At 38.3% G+C, this 23,810-nt stretch overlaps 1 protein-coding gene across 12 annotated transcripts in view; it reads left to right on the forward strand.

Moving 5' to 3' along the window:
• The window catches only part of ARHGEF7 (Rho guanine nucleotide exchange factor 7), a 135,975-nt gene that overhangs the window by 92,431 nt on the left and 19,734 nt on the right, over positions 1 to 23,810 (forward strand). For all 12 annotated transcript variants that reach the window (XM_072343685.1, XM_072343619.1, XM_072343626.1 and 9 more), the window contains 9 exons: positions 2,525 to 2,647; positions 12,596 to 12,734; positions 13,670 to 13,729; positions 14,936 to 15,082; positions 16,364 to 16,450; positions 18,966 to 19,044; positions 20,057 to 20,196; positions 20,837 to 21,061; positions 22,890 to 22,983. In XM_072343685.1, the coding sequence (XP_072199786.1) occupies positions 2,525 to 2,647; positions 12,596 to 12,734; positions 13,670 to 13,729; positions 14,936 to 15,082; positions 16,364 to 16,450; positions 18,966 to 19,044; positions 20,057 to 20,196; positions 20,837 to 21,061; positions 22,890 to 22,983 (1,094 nt within the window). The remainder of the gene's footprint in view (positions 1 to 2,524; positions 2,648 to 12,595; positions 12,735 to 13,669; positions 13,730 to 14,935; positions 15,083 to 16,363; positions 16,451 to 18,965; positions 19,045 to 20,056; positions 20,197 to 20,836; positions 21,062 to 22,889; positions 22,984 to 23,810) is intronic.

Genomic DNA, 23,810 nt, shown 5'->3' on the forward strand with positions numbered 1-23,810 from the left:
GCCATTAAAGGAAATGCAGATAATTTATTAATTATTCCTGTAAAATTAGTAGAATGCTCTCCATTAATGTATGTAGTTGAAAAGTTGAAGGGATTGAGTTGCCTCCCCCTCATGAAGTCTGTTAATTATCTTAATTCAGCAAAGAGTTTGTAGTATAAAGTTACAGTGCATGTGCAGCATGTGAGAGAGAATAATATCGATCTTTCATTCTGCTAAAAGAACAGCAGACTGAGGAGAGACAGATGTCTGTGTGATGTGAGAAGCCATAATTCACATTTCCCCTCCCTCCCCCAGGCAATACAGTATGAAGAAACAATTTTTACCATTTTTAGCAGTTGATCATTGGGGCCTTTTACTGTTTAATGCTGAGCTGTATTCCCTGTGTATGTCTACAGAGTCTGAGATTCTCACTGCATCTATTGCTTGAAGAATGTATTGTTAGCTCATGCTTAGGTTTATTAAAGGAGACTGGCTGCTAGAAGGGAAATCCTGCTAGGATGGCTGTATGAATAACATCCCTCAGCCTACTGAGGAATGCCCCTGGTTTCCCCTAAATGCTTGCAGAAGCTGCTGTCCTGTTAAGTCTGATGCTAACAATTTCTCTTGAAATAAAAATTTAGAGACAATAAAATATGGGCCCTGACTTTTGACGAAAGGAGCAATGACAGTGTGATCAGAATGCAGAAGAGTGGTTAGATAACAACAACAGCAAAAATTCCTGTTTTCTTGAGCCTGTTGGCAGGATGAGTTAAAGGCTTGGCGTGTTAACACTTGGTGTTAAGAAATGCAGCCTTTATGCAAGAAAGGGAAATGTATAAAGGAAATTAAAACACTGTTTTAGACAAAGTATCTCAGACAAGCACTGTAATCTAGGATTGCTGAAAACACTGTCTTCTGGGTAAGTTCATTGTGGGTTATGTGATCAACTATGGTTCATATCATAGAATGGCCTTGGCTGAAAGGGACCTCAAAGTTTCAACCCCCTGCTATGTGCAGGGTTGCCAGCCACCAGAGCAGGCTGCCCAGAGCCACATCCAGCCTGGCTTTGAATTCCTCCAGGGATGGAGCATCCACAGCCTCCTTGGGCAACCTGTTCTAGGTTGTCACCACCCTCTGTGTGGAAAAACTTGCTCCTGATATCTAACCTAACCTATATGTATGTCCTGCTCTTGAAGAGGCCTAGTTGTTCAAGTGGAGGTTCCCCTGTTTAAAAATAAGAAAGTACTTTCATCCGTCCTTCCCTATGTGCTTGTTAGTCTGATTCATTCTTCCAGACATAAGTGATCTAATACGGATACTTTAATGATCAGTTCTGAGAATCACAGTGTAGCAGTAAGGAAGCAAGACTAGAGAGACTTCATACTTCTTCCCATTGGTATATGTTCAAGTTGAAGATTTCTTTAGATTTTTTAAGACATATGAGATATAGATGCAGAATTGGAGTTCAAGCTTTTTGCAGACTGTTCAGGTTCAAAGCTGTTGTGATACAGCCATCCGTGGTTATTTACACTCCAAATGTTTTCTTACTGCAATTCGAAATGGCAGTTTCTGCTACAACCCTTTGAAAAACAGGCTGCACATTCATACTCTTTTTTTTCCCTGTCCTCACCTCCTCATCACTGACATGGATAACATGCACGTGTATCTTTCTGACAAACATTATCAAAACCAATTAGGTCCACCAAGACTGTGAACCTTTTATTCTAAATACTGTTTCACTTACAAAGTATTTCTATTTCCTAAAGTAACTAACGCTACTGTTAGTTATATTCGTTCAGCAAAAGTAATTCTTCTGCACAAAAAGATTAAGGTAAAATTTACTGCTTAGCAGGTGTAGCCCATTCTAGCACGGAAGACAAAGTATGAGTTACAAGAAGTATTTCTGTATTGGTGGGTAAAGCAGCATTTTTGTCTTTGTGGCAAATGAGCCATAAAAGGTGTTTTATGATGCTTAGAAAGCAAGATGAGGGATGATTGTTTGAAAACTACCTGCAGTTGCAATGTAACTGGCTGTTTGTTCTATCAGAGCATAGTATGGTATTTTCATGAGTATTTTAAGCACATTGTATTTGTTGATAAGTGTAGAGAGAAGATCTTCTTGCTTACTTGATCCAGTTTTGCTGAAATGCTGTAATATTCATTTCAAGACTTGGCCTGGTGTATGCATGGATAGTAACAATAGATGCGCTGGGTAAAAATCAAGCTCCTTAAAAATATGCTGATTAATTCTTAAAAAAGGCCAGCTGAGTGATTGTCTTACAAATATGTCATATTATGTCTATGTATGGATGGAGGATGTAACCAAGCCTGGCAAATACAGGATTGCAGTTGTAAAGAAGAAAGAAGATGCTGTTGTTTACTGGCTGATGCCCAGAGAAACCTGTCCATTTAAAATAGTAATAAAAAGAGGTTAACATCATATGAACTGGGTGGACTTAACTCACAAGAATATATTGTTTAGCCCAGGTTTAACTTTTTTCCTTCACCTTTCATTACTATAACAGCTTTATTCCTTCATTTTTAGGTTGCCTGAAGCTCAACAGAGGGTTGGAGGATGTTTTCTAAATTTGATGTCGCAAATGAAAAGTTTATACCTTGCCTACTGTGCCAATCATCCATCAGCAGTAAATGTTCTCACAGAACACAGGTATGTTTACCTCATGGTCTTCAAAGAGTTATACAGGAAAAGTGTGTAGCAGGTACTTGTGTTGTAAAGACTTGTCTTTGATTGACATGCATTTGGTATAGTAGAACTTGTCTGGGGAAGAGAAATAAGCCCATAGCATGAAGCTGGTTTGTGTCCTCGTGGCCAGCCTGTTATTTTTGGCAGCTTCTTATTGGTTCAGAAAACTTTACCATTTACAAGGCACGTACTGAACTCTAGATATGTAAAACAAACTGTATTCATTGTCATCTTCGTTTTAAGGTTTTAAGATTAAAAAAAAGTCTGTATTAGGTATAATTGAGCTGTTTACTGGGAGGCTTTTAATGCAGTTGACTAATTGTAACTTACCTTAGTCTGTGCATTTGTTAGCATGTACTTAACTTTGTAATAGAATAATAAAATCATAGAATTGCTCAGGTTGGAAAAGACCTTAACGATCATTGAGTCCAACCACAGCCTACCCATACTACCCTAACTAACAGCCCTCTGCTAAATCATGGCCCTGAGCACCACATCCAAACGGTTCTTAAACACATCCAGGGATGGTGATCCCACCAGCTCCCTGGGGAGCCTATTCCAGTGCTTAACAACCCTGTCTGTAAAGATGTGTTTCCTGTATCCAACCTAAACTTACTCTGGCTCAACTTGCGCCATTTCCCCTCATCCTGTCACTGGTCACCAGGGAGATGAGACCAACCCTGCTCTCGTTTTAAGCACATTTCAGATATTGGTAGAGAGCAATCAGGTCTCCCCTCAGCCTCCTTTCCCCCAGACTAAACATCACCAGTTCCCCTAGTTGTTCTTCACAGGCCATATTCTCTAAGCCTTTCACAAGCCTTGTTGCCCTTTCTTTGGACCTACTCCAGCACCTCAATGTCCTTTCTGTACTGAGGTGCCCAATGATATGCCCTTTGTTTGCTTTTGAATAATATGAGGAGTGTGAGCTTTTCAGGTTCACATTATTTGTATTTCTTGTGTGTAAGATGTAGGATGCTGAGTTAACAATGTAGAAGTCACACAGCTTTGGAACTGACCTTGAATTTGCATAGAAAATAGCCAGAATCACCTCTAGGATGGAGTGTTGAGGCTGGAATTTGATTTGAAGTCTACTTTCACAGAATTTCACTGTGTATTCTGATGAGCACATGCTGCAACAGCTGTTAACTTGATGCTGTTTGTTTGCTTGTGATGCAGTATGGAACCATGACCTTCTCTTGACGATCAGAAACAGTACACATTCTGGCAGGTTAATTTGTTCTTTTTGCTTTTTACTCTTTTTTTGTCTTGATGTGTTGGACCAAAGTAAAAGTATTTTAATTTTCCTAACTCTGCCTAAATAAGGAGCAGTGTAATGGACTTGTTTTCTATGATACTAAATTCTTCTAAGAACTCACAGTTGATTTTAACAGCAGCAGTTTGTATCATATTTGTGACACCTGTAATAGTACTAATCCGAAAGCTGCTGGCTACTGAAGACTGTGAGCTATCATGTACATTAGTAAAGCTTTTGTTCTACCTTGCTTTGAAAAATAGAACTGCAAGTTCACATTGTAATCTAGGCCGTTTTTAAGCTGTTTCAGGTGTTGTTGTTTGCTTTTTTGTGTTTTTTTTCAGACATTTTCTAGCACATGGCTTATTTTCAGTACCATTATCAGTAAATGCTAAAATGTTTAGATGATTCAGGCTTGTTCTTTTAAAATAATCTTAAGTTTAGAGTTGTTGTTCGTGCCCTTATGCTCTTTTCATACAGAGATCAGGGCTTTAATCTCTAGGTGGGAGGTGGCAAGTGATCGTGAAGTGAGCACATAACATTTAAGATTTTGAGGCATTTGTAAAGGATTATCTTAATTTTTAGAAACCTTTGTCTTCTAAAAGCTGTATTTGAGAAACAGTGATAAAAATGTGAGGGAGGTAAGTGAATTGCTTCCCAAATTGCGAAGAGAAGCATTTAAATCTCCTCTGTGTTGCTTTGGGCCTGGGTTGTCCTAAGCAAAAAATGCCTCCTGATCTGTGAAGGTCAGCTTCATGTCAAGCTCTGGAGTCAGTACTGTGGGGTAACTGAGTCAAGCAGATGTGGGAATGAGCTCACAGCAATTGTATTGTTCATAGGAGATAGCTCAAGGGGGAAGGAGTTTAGATAAACAGCTCTGTTTAATGCTATTGTGTACAAATGCATGAGTCAAAAGAAGTGAATTTATTATTATTATTTTAATTACCTCTTTTTTATTATTCTGAAACTTTCAGTTTTGTTGACTGTCAGTGCTGTGGGTAGCATGTAGTTCAATGAGAGTTTCTGCTTGAGGCAGTTGCCTTGAAGTTAGAAAATGGCTTTAAACCATCCTGCACTTCTTTGGTACTGAAAAGTTATCTATGAGATACCTTTTAGTTACGTAATTTTAAATGTAGAGACAAGGGAGACACTTTTGCCTGGAATAAACTGGTTGAAAGCCCAGAGAAAATGAAAGCAGTGAGCACTGTCTCCTTGTTTAAGGAGTTGAAATGACTTTATTTTATAAGAACATCCCTCATAAACTTCATTGTAAAAATTACTGTGAGATTTGAGGTTTGTTGTGACTGTAATAGTAATGAAACAGATATATGCGTTTAATATTTGATTAATATTGAAATGAGATCTTCCAGGGATCTCATAAGCAGGTCTGGGCTTTTAAGAAATGATCATTTGTTTGCTCTTTCTGTGGTATGGTTGTGTGTTTTAATGCTAATAAAAATATGACAGAGAAATGTTTCAATTCTTAGATTTGAATATTGTGTTTCTAACAGCTGTGCTTTTCAGTGGTATTCTAGAGTGAGGAAAAAGGAACAGTCTACAGCAGTTTAGTGTAGAACGTAAGTTCTTCTTATCTGTATCATATTGTTTCTTGCCACAAACTCTATGCCCTTTGTAAAGGGACCATGTGCCTTAACTTTGAAACACGCTGTACAGAAAAACTAGGAGGTCATTTTAAGTCAGATTCTTAAATCACAAAGTTAGTAACTTCTGTAGTTGATTAAATCCATGTAATTTATTAAACTCACAAAAACAAACCTAAATCTGGATGGTTGCTGTAGGTGTTATCATTTTGAAGCGTTAACCGCGCTGTTTCTTTAGCCAGTTAGATCACTGATATCAAAATTACTGTAAGCCAGTCATCTGCATTGAAGTATTCCACTGATGAAGATCTCATATCACTTCCTGGACTATATGTATATACACATACAAACTGATACTAACGTATACAGAATTGTTTTGATCTTGTAGTGAAAAGATAGTTTTGAACAGCAGTTTTATAAATAAATAGTAATAATCTTAAACAATTCTACTTGAGATTTAAAATCTCTACTTGAGAATCATAGTATCACATGGATGGAAAGGACCTACAAGACCATCCTGTCCAACCATCCTCCCATTACCATTGCTGCCACAAAGCCACTAAACCATCTTTCATAGTACCTCATCCAGGCACCAGAATATGACTTTTTTCCCCCCATGCTATTCCATGTGTATGCCAGCCTCATGTTTTTCACTGCCTTTGTTTCTATCTAAAAGCAAGCGCGAATAGTCTTATTCCTTTGTAGAAAATAAGGTGTTTGTGCATGTTTACGTGTATGCGTTTGCATGTATGTGTATAGAACAGAAAGGGATTAATCACTGTATTACTGTTTATGAGCTTTTTTATCTTCAGACCTTCAAAGCCACAAACATCTTTCGTTCCCTTAAGTTAATTATTAATAGCTAAACTACTCAAATGAATAGGAAAGAGACTTACATGTGCGTGAGTACGCAGAAGTAGGAGTGAAACCTAATACAGTCCATGCAGATGTTCAAATTCCACAGCTAAATGTTTCCCAAGTTATTTGCCTCTGACAACAACAATAAAAGCAGCAATCTTTTTCTGTGTGATTTCTGTTAGGGTTGGAGCAATATGAGCAGATTCTGTGTTGTCCACGTTCCCTTCTCAGTAGAGAAGGTGCAGTAGCTGTGGTGCCACTGTAAATGACCTCTGTTTTCTTTACTGCGTTCTGTATCGGTCATATCTCTTTGGCAGCATTGTGTGAGATTTCAGTTTCACTATCCCATAGTTCTTTTTGAAGATCCCAGTTCAAGTACAAGGCTGGGTGATCAACTGCAATAACACTGTATTATTTTTGGAGAGAATCAGTCGAAGCAGTACCACCTCAAGGGCGATGTTTAGTTAAGTAGTGTTACTTGTCATTTGTGCTTCTGATCAGAGAAATACGCTTGCCTTCTAGTAAGAGAAGAAACAGGATGAGCAACCTAAGACATGACAGAATTTCCCGGAAGCCAATAAAAAAAGCCAAACAACCGAAACGGTTGGATGCAAAGTACAGAAATGAGTAATTGCAGAGGAGTGAGGAGTCCCAAGAACTTGAGCTGTTACTTACCCTTGGGAAAGATCAGAAGCCATAAAGTTCAGTGCAGAGGCAGAGTCCAACAAAGAGGAGGCAGCAGCTAGGATGGGAATGTTTGCAGTCTATATCCAAAATGACAAAGGAAAGAATATTGGAAGTATAGAACTACCTGGAAGGTGGATAACGCAAAATGGGTGGGTGGGGGGGTACTCTCAAAGCCTCACTTGACTGGTTGGACCTTATAACTCTTCTTTATGAAACTCTTCTTAATAAATATGGAGAGAATGTAATTAGTAGTAAATATGTAATTACTGGGGGGAAACTGGTGTGGGTTTTTTTGACTTTGATTTAGAGTAAACATGGCACTGTTTAGGCAATGTGGAAGAAAAATATTTCTGAAAGACAAATATTTTGCTCAAAAAGAAGCTTCAAATCAGTAATGTCTGTTGCTTTTATTGCCAAATAAGTTTTGAGCCAGAGGAATAGCTGGGAGCTATTTGCAGCACTCCGCTTGTTCAAATATTAATATTGTTAGATCCTTTGGTTTTCTTAGATAACAAGTCCCACGTATATTGTGTGTTTGCATCACTGGCTTAGCAGTCTGAAGGAAGTTTCTGAAGCTGAAACATCACAATTACTCCGTGTAACTGGAGCGTGGAATACAGATCAGCTTGAGTCAGAAAACTCTTTGTGCCTCCCCCATTTATGTGCATCCCTGAGCTTGCGAGTGTGCAGGCTGATGTCATACGCTGATCAGCAGTCCTTGAGTGAGGAGCTCAGCTGAGAAGTTGGGAACTGAAAGCAGCACTTGAGGGGTTGCTGAGCCGAGCTGTGCTGCAACGCTCTCAAAATGCGGTGCCTGTGTGCAGTCCTCAGACCCCTCAGCAGTGATAGCTCATGCTCCATCTATTACAAACAGAGACCTACTTCGGAAGTGTAAGTTGTGATTTTAAAACTACATTTGAGTTCTGGGATGTGTTTTTCTTTCTGCTACTGTATGCGCATCTGAACTTGTTTTCTTCCCTCCCCCCAGTCCGCTTTGCAGCTTTCAAGGCAGCTGTGCTAAGTGAGATTAGAATATGTTAATATGGCTTAAAGACGCTTTTCACGGGGACTTCTAAAATATCTTTTGCTGTGAGCTAACTTTAGTCTGGAGAGGAGGGGGAACTCTTCTGCTCGAGATTTGAAGCACAGCGGTTTTTATTCTGTAAAGAGATGCAGGCTGTGAATAGAAATCTTGTCTGCTTCTTTCTGAAAAGCTACTTATGTAGGCAGTTTTGACTCAGTTGGTGATTTAACAGTTAAAAAGTTTTTCTTGTTCAGCAAGATTGATTTTTATTTTTTTTTTTTATTCTTTATTAAAAAAGGAAACAACAACAAAATAACACAAAACCCACAAAAATAACATACGGCTTAACTGTGGGCCGGGGCTTGCTTTAGTATAGACTGACTAGGAAGGTGGTACTTACAAGCATCAGTTGAAACTGTGACATGAAAGAGCCATTGTCTTCCTCAGAGCAGCTGTGCGCTTAAGCTAACAATGTGGATGTTTTTAAGCTGCTATTAATTAAAGAAACAGTTGTGAACTGTTGTCGTATTCAAACAGTGTTTTAACCCACCCATACTTTATGGCAAGCAAACCTTTCCATTATGTTTCAGAGTCGCTTTTGTCCTTTGTGAATAAATGAGGGACGGTCGCTTTGAGCTAAAATGATTTCCTTCTTTTTGTTCATGTACCTGTCGAGATAGGAGGCTGGTTTAGCCTGAGCCAGGGAGGTACCAGGGTCTGCACCAGCACGCTGCTTGAGCATAGCGTTGGCTGCTGTTATTAAGTGTGTGTGCATGTTCCTTTTAGACTTTGAGCAAGTGAGCATGTAGAAACTTGTCAGAGCGACCTATAGAAGTGAATGAAAGAAAACATTGTCCTCTTGGGAACGTCAGGAGGGAAACTGCGTAATTCAGTTTTAATTGCACCTTTTAACACAGCTCTGTGTAAAAAGGCTTCCTGGTGATGCAATTGTTAAGCGAGTTTTTCAGGACGCTGTGTACATTTGAAGTGAGCTGAGGTTTAAACTTGCTCTGTAGGCTCTTGCGCTGTGATTAAAATTGAGGCAATAAACAATAGTCTCCTGTGCTGGAGAGCAGTGGCTTGCATGGCAACCGCTGTAACCTCACTTAAGGGTAGAGTCGCTCAGTTAAAGTCAAGGGTTGCAGAGTAGGCAGAGAAGATTTTGTTTGTATTTTATTTCAGGTTTCAAAGTAGTCACCTGTCAGGCTTCACTGAGCTTTTTTCCCCACCCCGCCATTTTCTGGCGCATCTGTGTTACATTGCTGAGGTTGGAAAGAAAAGGCACAGTGACAAGCAAAGGAAATATGAATGTGGGTCAAATTGAGTTGGTAGCCACCGTGTTCCTCCTACTGTCGAGGCATTAACTAATGAAATATGTATTTATTTTAATAAGCATTGTGTGGTGGGATAGATCAGCAAATGCCGTTATATGATAGATTTGTGTGCACGCAGCAGAATAGAGATAGCCTAAAATAATTAGGAGTAGAGATTTTTGTGTCTTGGCAATTTAAAGGTAAAAGAATGATGGTATATTGAATGAGAGGGAATCAATGGTTGGCTTGTGCTATAAAATGCACTGATATTTTGGAGAAGAAATAAGTTTGTATAGACATGTATGTCTATCTGAAGTGGGGATGAGAATAGAAATAGTTTGTAAAGTTAGGCAGCAGGGCCTGCATCAGACTGTAGTAAAGAAAAGGCAAAGAGTGAGTTTGTTTATTTCCTGTTAGTTCTTGTGGCATCTATTACTGAAGAGAAAACGAAATAATAATAATAGATAAGGGGTTATGGGCTGCTTACAGGGAGAACTAATTAAAAACAAGATGGATCAACATAATGGTATATGATCAATGGTATGTGCAGAGTGAATAGAAATGTAAAGCATTGTATCTATCCTGTGACAGAAGGGCTTTCACAGGTGAGCTCTGGTAAAGCTTTGTGTAGAATCTGGCTGTGGTGCCCTGATTTGTCCCCCCCCCCCCCCAATGTCACCTTGCACCATCCATTTGTCTGAGGCAGAGGATGTGCACCACACCATAGGTGGTCAGTGTGATGTTCCAGGGAATCAGCTGTAAATCCTGGGTGAACGAGTAGCTGGCGACCCTGTAAACCAACCTAAGAATGAGTGGAAGTCCTTAAGTCTTCTTAAGCTTCTTGTATCTAAATTTAAGTCAGAGGAGAATTCAGATGTATAAGAAGTTTTCATTGAGTTTTGGCTAAAATCTGATCACGTCACAGGCTGACTTGGAGCTGCACACATGTTCTGCTTGCAAGTGATGGAGAAGGGAGGACTACCTCCTGGGTGCTCTGGTGTGCTGATCCCTTCCCTATACAACTTGACATTACAAAGAAGGCGCTGAGAAACTTCCTGGTCTGCGTTCTTGACTTCTGGTTCAGAAGTGCAGAAACACACTTTGAAGTGCCAGGGCCTGGTGTCCTCTGATGGAGGTTATGTGAGGTCGTGCCCTACCAGGTGGTAATACAAAAGCAGTATTGGTGTATTTAAACGAGGTAGGGTAAGTAAATACCAATTAACTAAAGGCAAATAAGAAAAGTACTTTCTGTTCTTTGAATCTGAAGAAAGCAGTAGTCAGAAGGAGAGAGATTTTGGGGATGATATATCTGCATGATAAGACCTCTGTTCCTGGTTTGCTCTCATTATCTATTTGGATAGGAGATGCTAATAAAAGTGTCAGTCCTGAAATGGGAAGGGATTTGTGGTGTGGGAAGGTAGACAGGGTCAGTTTTGTCTTAATCAGTGCTTTTACATGGCACAGCTCACTGTTATTTGAACCCATGCATTTTTATGTATTATAGCAGTGTTCTGTGACTGTTTTTTTTCCTTAGGGGAGCTGAACAGATCAAGATTTGCTTTCTTTTCAGTACATCAAAACACTGTACCCTAAGTTTGGAGAATCTTGCCCCTCCCAGATTGTTACCCTGGGCTTCAATGAAAGAATTTTGTTAATGAGACCATAATGTGCAAGCATCCCTCCTTTACTGCAAATAGTTGTTTAACAGTTACGTTTTCTTAGTTTATTTACTCTTTTCAAACGAATTTAACCTGATGGCTGGCAAAGGCTTGCTTTGAAAAGTAAGACTATGCAAATAGCCTGGGAGGCAAATAAGTGTTCTAAGCCTTGACTTACAAGGAAGTACTGTTGTTAATGAGCTGAAAGTAATGATTTTCAGGATAACTTACAAAAGATTTTAATGATTATCACATGATAGTATAGGGGTTTGTTTGAGAACTAGCTAATTTACAGTAACAACTGCTCAAAACGCTAACAGCTCCATCTGCAGTTGAGTAGAATGGCATAGCTTGAATGCAAAAAGGATTTTCTTTTTCATGAGTAGCTTTCTGGATTTTCTTAACTAGATTTTATATTCAGACATGCGTGTACTTCTGCAATGTGTGTTTTCTCAAGCCTGGAAATAAGCTCAGGTGCTGCTGTGCCTTCCTTTCTGCAAGGAGAAGGCTGATTTCATTTTTGTTTCTTCTTTTTTTTATGTTTAGATGACCAGTAGCAACTTGTCCTCTATCTTATTTCCCTGAAATCTCTGCTGTATAAGGAAGCAGAGAACACAGATAACATAAGCTTCACTGATAGCAGAGTCAACTTTAATTCCATTAAAAGGTAGCAAAGCAACATAAGAATTTATGTAACAACTGGAAGGGATGTGCTGCAAGTCAGTTGATCCAAATATGAAAAACTGGGTAGAGGAAATACCAATTCATGATGCTTGGAGAGTGTTGGTTTCTTGAACTAATACCGATGTCAAAAAGCGTTATGTAATTATACCCACCTTGAAACTGTAGCTCATGAGGATAGACTGCATACTAGTACCTGATATCATCTACAATTTGTGTGGCTGCTGATTAATTGATCCAATGACCAAGATTGCACTAGCACCTTGGATGTGTGATAGGTCATTAAACACTGAAATGTGTTAGGAAGAAGGTTCTAAAGGAACTCTCTGCTTTCACATTAGTGCTTGCTGCATTAAGAACAGCAGTGTTTGATTCAGCACTTGATTCAGTATAGAGCCATTGACTAGCTTATGCCTGGCCATTATGTACATAAACCACCTCTAAGTTCAGATGTCATTTTCTTAGGACAAAGAGGTAAGTAATAAAATACTGTGCAAATGGCTTTATTCTTCAACTTTTGCTTGAGTGTAATGTCATTTAAGAGCTATCTCTGAGCATCGGTCCCCTAGAATGGTGGGTGCAATCCTATCTCTACTTCCTGAATGTATGGTGGAACCCAGATTGACAGATGTCTCTGTGTTAAGCAAAATACAAGAACAAAATGATGACATCTCTTAAGTTGTACTTAAATTCTTGAATTATTATTTTTTAATTAATTTGAATTAACCTTTTATTGGCAGAATTCATGGCGTGTGAATGACTGAAGAGAAGAATCTAATTTAACATTAATATTCTTAGCAACTTGATCTTACTTTGCTTAAATATCTTGTGTGTGCAGTGAGGAGCTAGGAGAATTCATGGAGGTGAAAGGTGCCAACAGTCCTGGGATCCTTGTCCTGACCACGGGCCTCAGCAAACCTTTTATGCGTCTGGATAAATACCCCACGTTACTCAAAGAGCTTGAAAGGCACATGGAGGTATATCTTATCAGCATTTATGTTCCAGCTTAATGATGATTTGACATCAATTATTTTAAAGGTACATGTCAAACATGATGGGACCCCAAATTACCTTTGTTTCCTCTTTCTTCAGCCTTCCGAGATATGGGCTGCAGTATTTCAAGAGGTGGTGCAGTAAGACTTCCTGAGAAAGCTAAATGTTTACAGTAGAGCTAGACAGAGAAGCCAACCTTCACCCCTAGAACAGTCTTGCAGGGTCTTCAATTGACTTGATGTTTGTGTTTTGTTTTTGTTTGTTTTTTTGGTCTACTGTACACAACTTGAGGCAACTTTATCTTGTAGGAGTGCTGCTTTTCATGTTAGGATTTCAACCAGTTGGACACATCATCTTGACTTCTACTGAACACTGTCCAGAAATGATCTTTCCACCATGGGAAGATGTTTGAAGATCAACTGTCTCTGCATTTTCATCTTATACGCTAGATTCTGAGCTGTGAAGGAGAAAGAGAAATAGAAACTATACTCTGAGTCACATGGTTTGTCAGTCAATGACAGCGTGACATTGTAGTATCTAGGGAGTGTGATGTATTTACAATGAAAGGCAACAAGCCAAATAAAACCCTTTAAAATATACACTTTGTATTAGGAGCTCAAGTTGGTTAGCAATTTTATGTGTCCAGAAGGACCTGTAAAATTTCCTTGACTCTATTTTAAACAAAAGAGTCGTCTACAACAGTTCTATTTCACTTTTACTGAGAGGAAAACCACCAATATCTTGAATTGGAAGGCTATGGAAAGAGAACAGATAGGTCTAAAAGCTTTTATTTTATGGGATTGTTGATTTGTTTTTAGTTAAGCCTCTAAGCATTTTTATTATTATTTTTACTAAAACTGAATTATTATTTTACTAAACTGAATTTTTTTTTTACTGTGTTTTTTCTCCTTGCTTTTAGGATTATCATCCAGATCGTCCAGATATTCAAAAATCCATGACAGCCTTCAAAAATCTTTCTGTAAGAGGAATGAAAAATAGATCACATATATTTTCAGCAGCATGTTTTCCGGTTTAATCCCTCTTGCTTTTAAAATATGAAACTTTTTTGTACACATCTGTATAAGAAAATTTGCTGAAAGTTTTGGGATTCTGGAGGTTAATGTAGTTTGTGATCAGAGATAAGAACTGCAGGTTGTTGGGGAGTTACTGCAAATAGGCTATCGATGGAAGAGCCGTGCAGGCATTCTGCATCTTTCTGCTCTCTTACTTGTGCTTCATTTTCCTTTCTATTTGCACTTGTGACCTAAAGAAGGGCTACAACATTTGAGTATATTTCTGAGATTTTACGAAGGTGCATTCATTCTAGGGGAGTTGTGCTGGAGTTGGGGGAGAAGTAATAGTGGGGATAGTGCAAATGAGGCTGGGAATATAGGATCTTTAAATAATCAAGATAATAAGCCTGCTTTGGATGGATGAGTTGTTATTGCCATTTAAAGGACAATAGATCTTAATTCTGAAGAACATAACTCTTAAATTTAAGAAGTACAGCTGCAACAGGTTTATTTCTTGCATTCTCAGTTACAGTAAATTTTTGTGTTTCCTGTTAGCAGTGCACTCTGGAGGCACTTCCTGTTTTTTTTACATTTTAAAGCAGAAATTTTACTGTTGTCCATGTTCAGAAGAGGTTTGAGGATCCGTGAGTCTGAGCACTTCACAAATGAAAGGAAACACTTCTTGAGGAAAAAAATCAAGTGGGATAAGTTGGGAGTACAGTTAGTGAAATAGATTGGCAGGAAGTGTAACAGAAATAGGAGCAGAAGGTTGCATTTACTCAGTTTGCACAACTGACAAGTCTCTTTTAATTCAAGTATATTTTGTGTGTAGCTATGTGTATTCAAGACAGCTGCATTACTTCTTCCTGCTCAGCCTAGCTGTTTTTTGTTACAAGTATAAAAATGTAAAGGAAAGGGAAATTTAAAAAACGAGGATGTGACCACCAATTTGTAATTGAAGTTGGTCTATTAAAGAAAGAAATAATATTGAAGTTAGACTAGTTTTATGGGAAATGCTGGTAGTAGCAATATATGAAAATGCTGCAAATGTAGGTACTGTCCTTTGTGTACTACAATGATGATAGTAAATATATAGTGGTATTTCTACCCTCAGCTCTGTTCCGTGTTGGTAGAATTGAGGCAAAAATATTCTCTCGTATCTTATTTGTTAGGCACAATGTCAAGAAGTACGGAAACGGAAGGAACTTGAACTACAAATACTAACAGAAGCAATCCGCTGTTGGGAGGGAGAAGATATTAAAACACTTGGCAATGTGATTTACATGTCCCAGGTCATGATTCAGTGCGCTGGAAGTGAGGTAATGTTCTTCTCATCTTTACTGTCAGTCTTCCTTTCTGTTTTTGCAGTAAAATTGATAATAATCATTTTGTAGCAGAAATAGAAATACTTTGTTATATTAATTTAGAATAAAATAATTCTGCACTGATTTAAGGCTTTTACTATAAAATAAGAAACAAACTGCTTGAAGATAGGTGTTCTCATTTGTAAATAGATAGCGATGTGGTTTAACAATAAGTTATTCTCCTGTATAATCAATTAAGCTTTGAACTTGTTGCGAGTTTTTGTATTGCAACCTTATTCAATCAGTTTCCTCCCTTAGAACAACGATTCCCATATATATGAAGAAAGAGGAAAGTGTTTTTGCAACTGAGTTCTTCAAAGTTTGTCACCAGATAACTTTTGATCAGATAATTTGTTAGCTGTTTAAAAACAAAAACCTACCAGTAGGGCATCTTTTACTGCTGCATCTTGTGTTAAAGGGAAATAAAAACATCCACACCAAACTCTCATTACAATTAAAATGCCAAATGTAGCGAAGTCTTGTCAGTTTCTGTGCAGCAATTGCTTTTTTTACTCGGTATAGACCAATTTGGTTTGTGCAAAAGCATTTGCTTTTTTGTCTTTTAAATGATGTCTGCATTTGTGAAGGCTGGAAAACAAATAGAAATATTTAAAATTGATAAGAATAGTAAAGGTGTTAGAAATTGAAACAGTCACTTTGAAAATGAATGTTTTTGTCATTAAAATCAAAACTTCGTGCTAATGCTCATCTTAAATGCAACCATCAAATTAGAAGGCAACAAAGCAATGATGTTTCCATTCTGAATGTAAGCGTTGTTACTTTCATCTTTTTCTAATTCTGACGCTAATCTGATATTTTGTGAAAATCTGATTTTATACTTGAGAGACAAACGTCTTGATGTTATAGTAACAGTGCCCAGTCAAGTTTTGTATATAGCATCTGTTTATTTTTAACGTCCTTGGATTCAGTGAAATCAGCAAATTGGGCGTTACCAAATTAAACAAGGCACGTATTTCACCCAAGCTGTAAAATCAATTATTTAAATAATAAAGGAAGGAATATAGGCATGTTACTAGTAGTTTTCAAATAGAAAATGAAGCAGTTCTCACTTGTTCTACACCTCTTATGGAAGTCTAATTTTTGCCAAGGGCAAGTATTTGTGGTATAACTATAGAGTTGTAATGTTGCTATCATTTAAAATAATACAGAGCATAAAAAAGGGAGAGGGGCCTCGTGATGTTGTATTTACTTTTTCATTTTCTTTTCTCTGATAAGGAAAAGAATGAAAGGTATCTTCTTCTCTTCCCTAACATTTTGTTAATGTTGTCTGCAAGCCCGAGAATGAGTGGGTTCATCTATCAGGTAAGGTAATACACTTACATCTGTGTAAATGCTGGCGTGTATTTTTGCCAAAGTGTTTCATTTGAAGACTTGGATTGTTAAACTTCTACTCTTAGAAAGAGAAAATGTAGCTTCTGCAACAAGAAATGATCATTTATTTATAATAAAAAGCAAATGAGAAAACAACTAAAAGCAATGACAAAAAAAAAACTGTTTCTTCATTAGTAGCGATTCATCTGCCACGCAGGAGTGCTGAAGCCTTGTCAGTTGGGATTCCTACATGGTTGTTTGTATCTAGTCACAGACTGTGTGACTTTATTAGGAGCAATTAAATTGCAGAGTTCACTTTTTGTATTCATTTTCTGTAGTAGCTGAATTTATCTGTGTTGTGTTAGGTGGTTCAGTTAGATAATCAAGCTTCTGTTAGCTTTGTGCTTCTCGTAATTAACCTTTGGTCAGTGTTTTATCGTGATGTGGATGGACAAAGATACTAGGAAAGGCAGGTGAGCACTAAATCTCAAGTAGCACAGCCAGGATTCTCAGTGAAGGAAGATGCTTTTGTACACTGGTTACAGAGGCAACTGACTCTAAATTTTTGTGTTAAGAAACACACAGTACAGAATTAAACTATTAATCTGTCGGGCTTAACTCTGCCCTCCTATTTTACATTGCATACTCCTTCTTCCTCTGCTGTCCTGTTTTGCCCCTCAGATGCACAGCATTGTTCAGTAAACAAGCAGTTTTCCATGCACTTGTTTTTAGCATCTGTTCAATATGTTCACGATGCTTTCTTAGTATTTACTGCCCAACCCTCTCTTGAATACTAAACTATTTATTTCTCTGAAGTTCTAATGTGACTTCTGTTTCCTGAACACTAAGAACTCCTTGAATCCTAATGTCTTCATTCTCATAGCAAGGCAAAATTGTTTAATCACTCATGCCTGAGGCTTGGAGCTGTGTCAGGATTGCATGGCATGTGCTATCCAGATATTTTGAGGTCCTTGTCTCCTAAGTAGGACATGAGCAGATGAAAGATGCAACTCCCTCAGTTGTTCCAAAAGGAACAATGTCCTTGAAGGCAGCATCTTTGCCTGATTTACGCCTTTATGTCTCTTTTCCTGATTGGTGCATGTTCATAAATTGAGAAAAGTGTTCCTGATCCTTGAAGTTTAGGTGTAAGCTGCGGCTTCTCTGACTTTACAGTATATTCTCTGTGTAGTTCTGAGTATTCAGTGTCAGCAGACATTAGGTGTTCTGGGACATAGTGCTGGTATCTGCCATGTGAGCCAGAGGGAAGTGTATTTAGTAGGAGTAAGTGGAAGTTGTCAGGAGTGCGAACAGTGTTTTGCAAGAGGGCTTCACAGTTGTCTGTTGAAAGGAAAGACAATGCAAGTTCTCTCTGTATCTTTATACTTCTGGTTTCCATGTGGCTTGGGTGATCATTATTCTGTCGTCAGTCTCTTGCCTGGTTCATTCCCAGATATGCTTGTGTCTTCAGTTCTTGCACCACACTTCAGTGTGGCTATGCTGTGTTGTCCAGGAACCAGCAAAATACTGAAAAACAGATTTTAGGCTGTATTGTAATATATAACACTACCGTGATTCCTTCATTGGAAATGTTGTAGCAAAAAAACCTTTTATGTGGTATCTTGTGGTCGAGCGTGTTTTGTGCATAGAGAACACCAAGTGGGTTCAGTTCAGCTTGTAAGAAGCCTTTGTCCATCCTGCAGTCAGTTAAAAAACAAAAATAAAATAAGAATTCCCCTTCTCTGGGGCCAAAATTCCTCAACATGTGGCATTTGCACTTCTGCCAGCATGTTCTGAATAGTGCTTCTGTGTAAGAGAATAAAGAATCTGTCTTAAAGAACTTCTTAATAACATGGCATTTTTGGTAAAGCCTTTCATCCTGACTGTATTACATTTTACCTGTTCTTCTGTGCTTTGAAAGGGACAGAAAGTTATCCCAACCTGATTTTTAAGCCCAACAAGTCTGGAAAAAAAAGATGAGAGTAGGTTTGTTTTCTTAATATATTTGAGAGTGAATTTGATAGCGATGGGGATATTGGAGATGGAAGTCTTCAGTATATAATTGATGGATTTGTTCAATGAAATCTTCCTTTCTAAATATACCACAAACAAAATCTGTTTGCAGACATATGCTTTCAGGTCAGTCACTGTTGTTTCTGATCTTGTAACATGGATGACCCTGAATGTCTCAGTTCCCAGAACTTGAGACTATGATGGATGATTGCTGTTACATTTGTATGAATTTGTACCCTGTGTGGATATCAGATAGACTCATTAAAGTCACAGGTGTTATTTGCAGATGTTTGACCTAAAAACTTTTGTTACAAGGTGTCTTTGTGGATTTGAAAATATGTTAAACCCATAAGCATGTGTTTGTGTAATAGCCAGTTTACTGTATGGCACTTGTGTGCCATAAGAACTTTAAGTTGCATATATTTTACTTGGTAATTTGTGTGTGTGTGCATTTTGGGTTTAACTTCACTGTTAACTGCCTTTTTGTTTTGTTAAGGGGAAGCTACCAATGACTGGAATGACTATCACAAAGCTAGAAGACACTGAGAATCATAAAAATGCCTTTGAAATATCAGGTACTAGTCATAAATATTTTTATTTGCTGTTTACTGGACTGTGCTGCTCTCTGTAAGGAAAGCAATTTCAGACAGTCTGGAGGAGCTTTAATCAAGATCTTTCCTTCAGGAACAGTCAGTCTGTTTACTGAGAGGCTTTCAGTAGCTCTGCTGTTCACGACTGCAGTAGTGCTTGTTTATGATGTTTTTTGTCTATTTAGTGATTTGTTTTAGCATGTAACTTAATTCCCTGGGCCCAAAAAAGCCAGAATCTTAGGAATATACTTTTGGAGCAAAAATCCTCATGGTGAAGACTTATACCTTCATTTGTTTCCTGGATCATTTCTGCCTCTAAGCAGGTGGTGTTTCAGTGAAGTAATACTGAGTCTCTCAAGTGGCTGGCAGTGTAACACATCAGTGCTTTGAGGCGGAGGGAAAAAGCAGTTGATGGTACTTGTTCTTCTGAGATAATAGCTGTGAAGCTGACCTCAGATGAGAGACGTGATGGGTTAAAATGGAGTTAACTGAAGAAACTGAAGTAGTAACCCTTGGTAAAATCTTCCCGCTGTGTTCCCATGTGACTCTTGCCTCATCTTTCGTATTGGATTCTGACTGACCTTACGACCTTCTCTGAACAATACTTTATGATTTTTCCTATACTGAGGCTTTCGAACTAATGAGTGACATTGTAGACTATATGTTAGCTTTTCTGGGAAAGATGGAGAAGTATGTAGCTACTGGATTCACCCTCTGGAGCTGAGGGTGGACCTAACCATTACGTCTATTACTTATAATAACAACTGTGCTTAATACTCAAAGATAGAAGAATAGGTAGAATTGCTTTGCTTCATGGAGGAATAAATACTTGGAAGACATGTTATCATGTGGGAAAACGTGTTGCTGTTGTTCCAAAATATCTGGTTGAATTTTTTGCATAGTAATTGAGGAATATAATGTTTTATGAAATGTGCATCTGTGTTATCATGTCACTTTGACTAAGTTGCTCCTACGTCTTATTTTTTCTGTCACCTAGGAACTATGATTGAAAGGATACTAGTGTCATGTAACAACCAGCAAGATTTGCATGAATGGGTGGATCACCTGCAGAAACAAACCAAAGTCACGACTGTTGGGAATCCCACCATTAAACCTCATTCTGTGCCATCTCACACAGTAAGAGAGCGCTTTATGCATAGAAGCAAATAAGCAGTGTGTACAGAGTTAGCTTATCTGGTGAATGTGCTGCTATGTTAAGCATTTTCTTTGGCCATTAGTAACAAAAACTATATGTTACAACTATGGTTTGTTTCAAAATATCATTTTGTTTTTAATTGCACAAGGGAAGAGGAGAATGTTCTTGGTATAATACTTTAATAGCTAAATAAGTAAAAGCAATTATCATAACTTCTGTTTTGGCTAAATAGTACGTCATCATCTTTTAAGTACCCTTAGAACAGTGGGTTTTAACTGGTGATGATGTACTTGAGTCTGGGGAGAAACAATTTCCTTTGTTGGCATCTTTTGTATTCTGGAGTTGATATGAATGGATCTTAATTTAACTCTGACCTTCGTGGTGAAAGAAGTGGGAGCTGGGCTGCTTGTAGCTGATCTTTCTCTACTGCACGCCTTCTCTGTGTTAGACAAAATGTTTTTATGCTGAGTTTCTCCAAATAATAGTTCAGTGTTAAAATGTTAAAAACTCTTCAGTAGTAGACAGAGGGACGAGGTAAGAGATTTTCACTGGTTCTTTATGATAGTTTCCTTTTATGATGACATGCTTACTTTCCTTTCCAACAACTGTTGTCTTTGACAGCTTCCTTCCCATCCAGTAACGCCTTCCAGCAAGCACTCGGACAGCAAGCAGATACCACTGACTCCTGCATACCACACTCTCCCTCATCCATCACATCATGGGACTCCACATACCACGATAAACTGGGGACCTCTGGAACCTCCTAAAACACCCAAGCCCTGGAGTCTGAGCTGTTTACGGCCTGCTCCTCCACTACGGCCTTCAGCAGCACTGTGTTACAAAGAGGTGAGATGCAACAGCTGTAAAATATTACTGTGTAGCCTGCCTACTGTGAGAAATGCAGCTCTTTCACATACCAGCATTTTACAGTTTGAAGCGTATTTTTGTATACAGGTGTATTAAGAGCTAGCTTGGATTCAGTGGTAATGGACAACAAAAGCTGTTCATTTCAAGTAGACATTTATTCTCATGGCTCAGAAGATACAAAGGTTTGCTAGGAGTGTATGCTGACACCTTTTCCTCCCTGCCAAGTATTTCCACTTCTTCTCTAACTTTGTATTGTTAAGAAATTAAAAAAAAAAACATCCAACAAAAACTAGCAATTGATCATCCCAGCTTACTGCAGAGTTGCTTGCTAAGCATGCTGAGGAGCAGCTAGATCTTATGGTTCTTGAAAGTGCAGTATGAAATCATTCTGAACAGCTGTGTTGGTATAATGGGTTCTTGGTTCACAGCTTAGATTTTAAGGTGCTATTGTAGTTTTTATTTAGCATATGGGACGAAGCAGGAATCTGCTCTTAAGAGAAATACAGTGATGGGGGTACGTTAATTTGGTCTTTCCATTGCACTGTGTGTGGCTTTGTAAATACTAGAGAAACTATTAGATTTATGTACGAAGGACTGCATATAAGGAGGAGAATATTGAATGCTGTGTGTCATGATATCTTCAGGTTTGGTATTTTTCTGTTATGCATTCTCATAAATTTAGTACAAAACAACAGAACCCAAAAAGAGTAATAAATCTGGAATCATAGAATCACAGAACGGTTTGGGTTGGAAGGGAGCCTTAAGAGTCATTTAGTTATAAACCCCTGCCATGGGGAGGGACACCTTCCAATAGATCAGAGTTACACTTCTTAAACTGTGGGATCAACACAGTGCAGTGTGGTTGTTTTTTGTTTGTTTGTTTGTGCTGAGTGTACATTTGTGACATTTTTGACTTTTTTTCCTCCCTCACTTTGTATATCCACTAAGCAGCAGGATGTAAGTGATAGGTGGCCTTCAATTAGATGTTTAGTATCTGGGCTTGGTTGCTACAAGGGGTTCTCCAGTTTAGCATGACTACATATTAGTCTCTTTGCAAGTTAAACTGTTTTCATGTCTTTTATATATGGCACTGCATTCTCCAATATGGTTAAGTTTTACTCATCAGGTGTTTAGTGTATGATGGTGTTCAGTCTGTCTTCATCATCTCCAGTCTGTCCTGCTCATTCACCTTTTTACTTTCTTGTTCTGTACTTTTATAGAGGATGGCTCATACCTGTAAGGTAAGGGGTAGATGAGAATATTGGTTTTTGTTCCTCTAAAATTAGCAGTTTCTCAAAGTTAGCATTGTTTCTCTAAATTAGCATGACTGCATTTAGAGCAGAAATGCTGTTTGTAGCTGAATTTCTTTTGCTGTAGGTCTGTTCTGACAAAGCTCCGAATGTTTAAAAATGCTGACTTTAAAGAATATAGGTGTACAACCTCCCCAGCTTCCTTTTTTTGGGTCCTTTTTTAACCTGCTTCTAAGTAGCCAAACTAAATGGGTCATTTCCTTAAAGGTTAATGGAAAAAAGTGCTAATATATGCTTGTATGTTTCTTTTGCTCCAGTCTGCATGCTTTTGCAGCAGCTTTTCTGTGTATTTCTGTTCACAGAACGGAGAAAATATCAAACTTGGTGTATAGTTGGAGGAGAAATTAGAAAGGAAACGAGCTGATTCAGGCAAAGCTCACGTGCCAAAGAATATTAGTAAACTGAATTATGGTGCTGTGCATCTTAGAAATTAACCTTTGAAATATTTTAGAGAAGCTCTACTCTTTTTTTTTTTCTTTTTAATTCTCCCCACACAGGATTTAAGTAAGAGCCCTAAAACCATGAAAAAGCTGCTTCCCAAACGCAAGCCAGAACGGAAGCCATCAGATGAAGAATTTGCACTGAGAAAAAGTAAGAGACTTGAATAAGCGTCTGCATAGTACAAAGACTGGAGTTAACACTAGTTTAAATTATTTTCAAGTTAGATGTACACTCTAAACAATCTGGTTTCCTCTTCCCTGGCAGGGGAGAGAGGGGTAGGTATCTACAGAGGACTGTTTCTTTTATTCACCTTAGGAACTTACATCACACCAGCATTAAGTAGCTTTCTAGAGTCATACAGTTGACTACAGAATACAGGAACTTATCCAAGGCTAGGTAGGAGACATCCTGCTTTCCAGTGTTAGCGTGTGTATGTAGAGGGGAAAATAAGTGTGGGGACAAAGGCAGAAATAGCAGGATGGTACACAGAAATTTATTTACTTTCAGTTATGGGTACATCAGCAGCACTTGTACTGTGTTGTTTTTTCTAAATAGCAGTTAAATAGCTTGTAAACTTAATCTCAGTATGTTTAGAAACTCTTTTTTAACTTCTACCATTTGGATAATGTTATTACTCCCACCAGAAACTGTTTTTGGTACCTTTGCTTTAGATGGCACTCATACCCTCTGATAGAATCATAAGGTTGGAAAGGGCCTATAAGATCATCTAGTCTAACTGTCCTCCCTTTACCATACCTACAGGAAACCCCTGAAATATAATCAGATATGTTCTGTGAGAGCTAGTCATTGCAAGCTCCTGTGTGGTCAGAGAAAGGTGCTTGGTCCTGAGGCAGACAAGCAGGCTAGGTCAGGTGATGTAGGCTGTTGAAGTGCCTTGTAAATTTGTGTGAATGAATGATCCAATTGCTTGTGCCAGTAAAAGATAGGGCGTTTAAAATAGCTGATGTCCACACTTG

This window comes from Excalfactoria chinensis, chromosome 1 (assembly GCF_039878825.1).
Source record: "Excalfactoria chinensis isolate bCotChi1 chromosome 1, bCotChi1.hap2, whole genome shotgun sequence".
NCBI classification, from domain to species: domain Eukaryota; kingdom Metazoa; phylum Chordata; class Aves; order Galliformes; family Phasianidae; genus Excalfactoria; species Excalfactoria chinensis.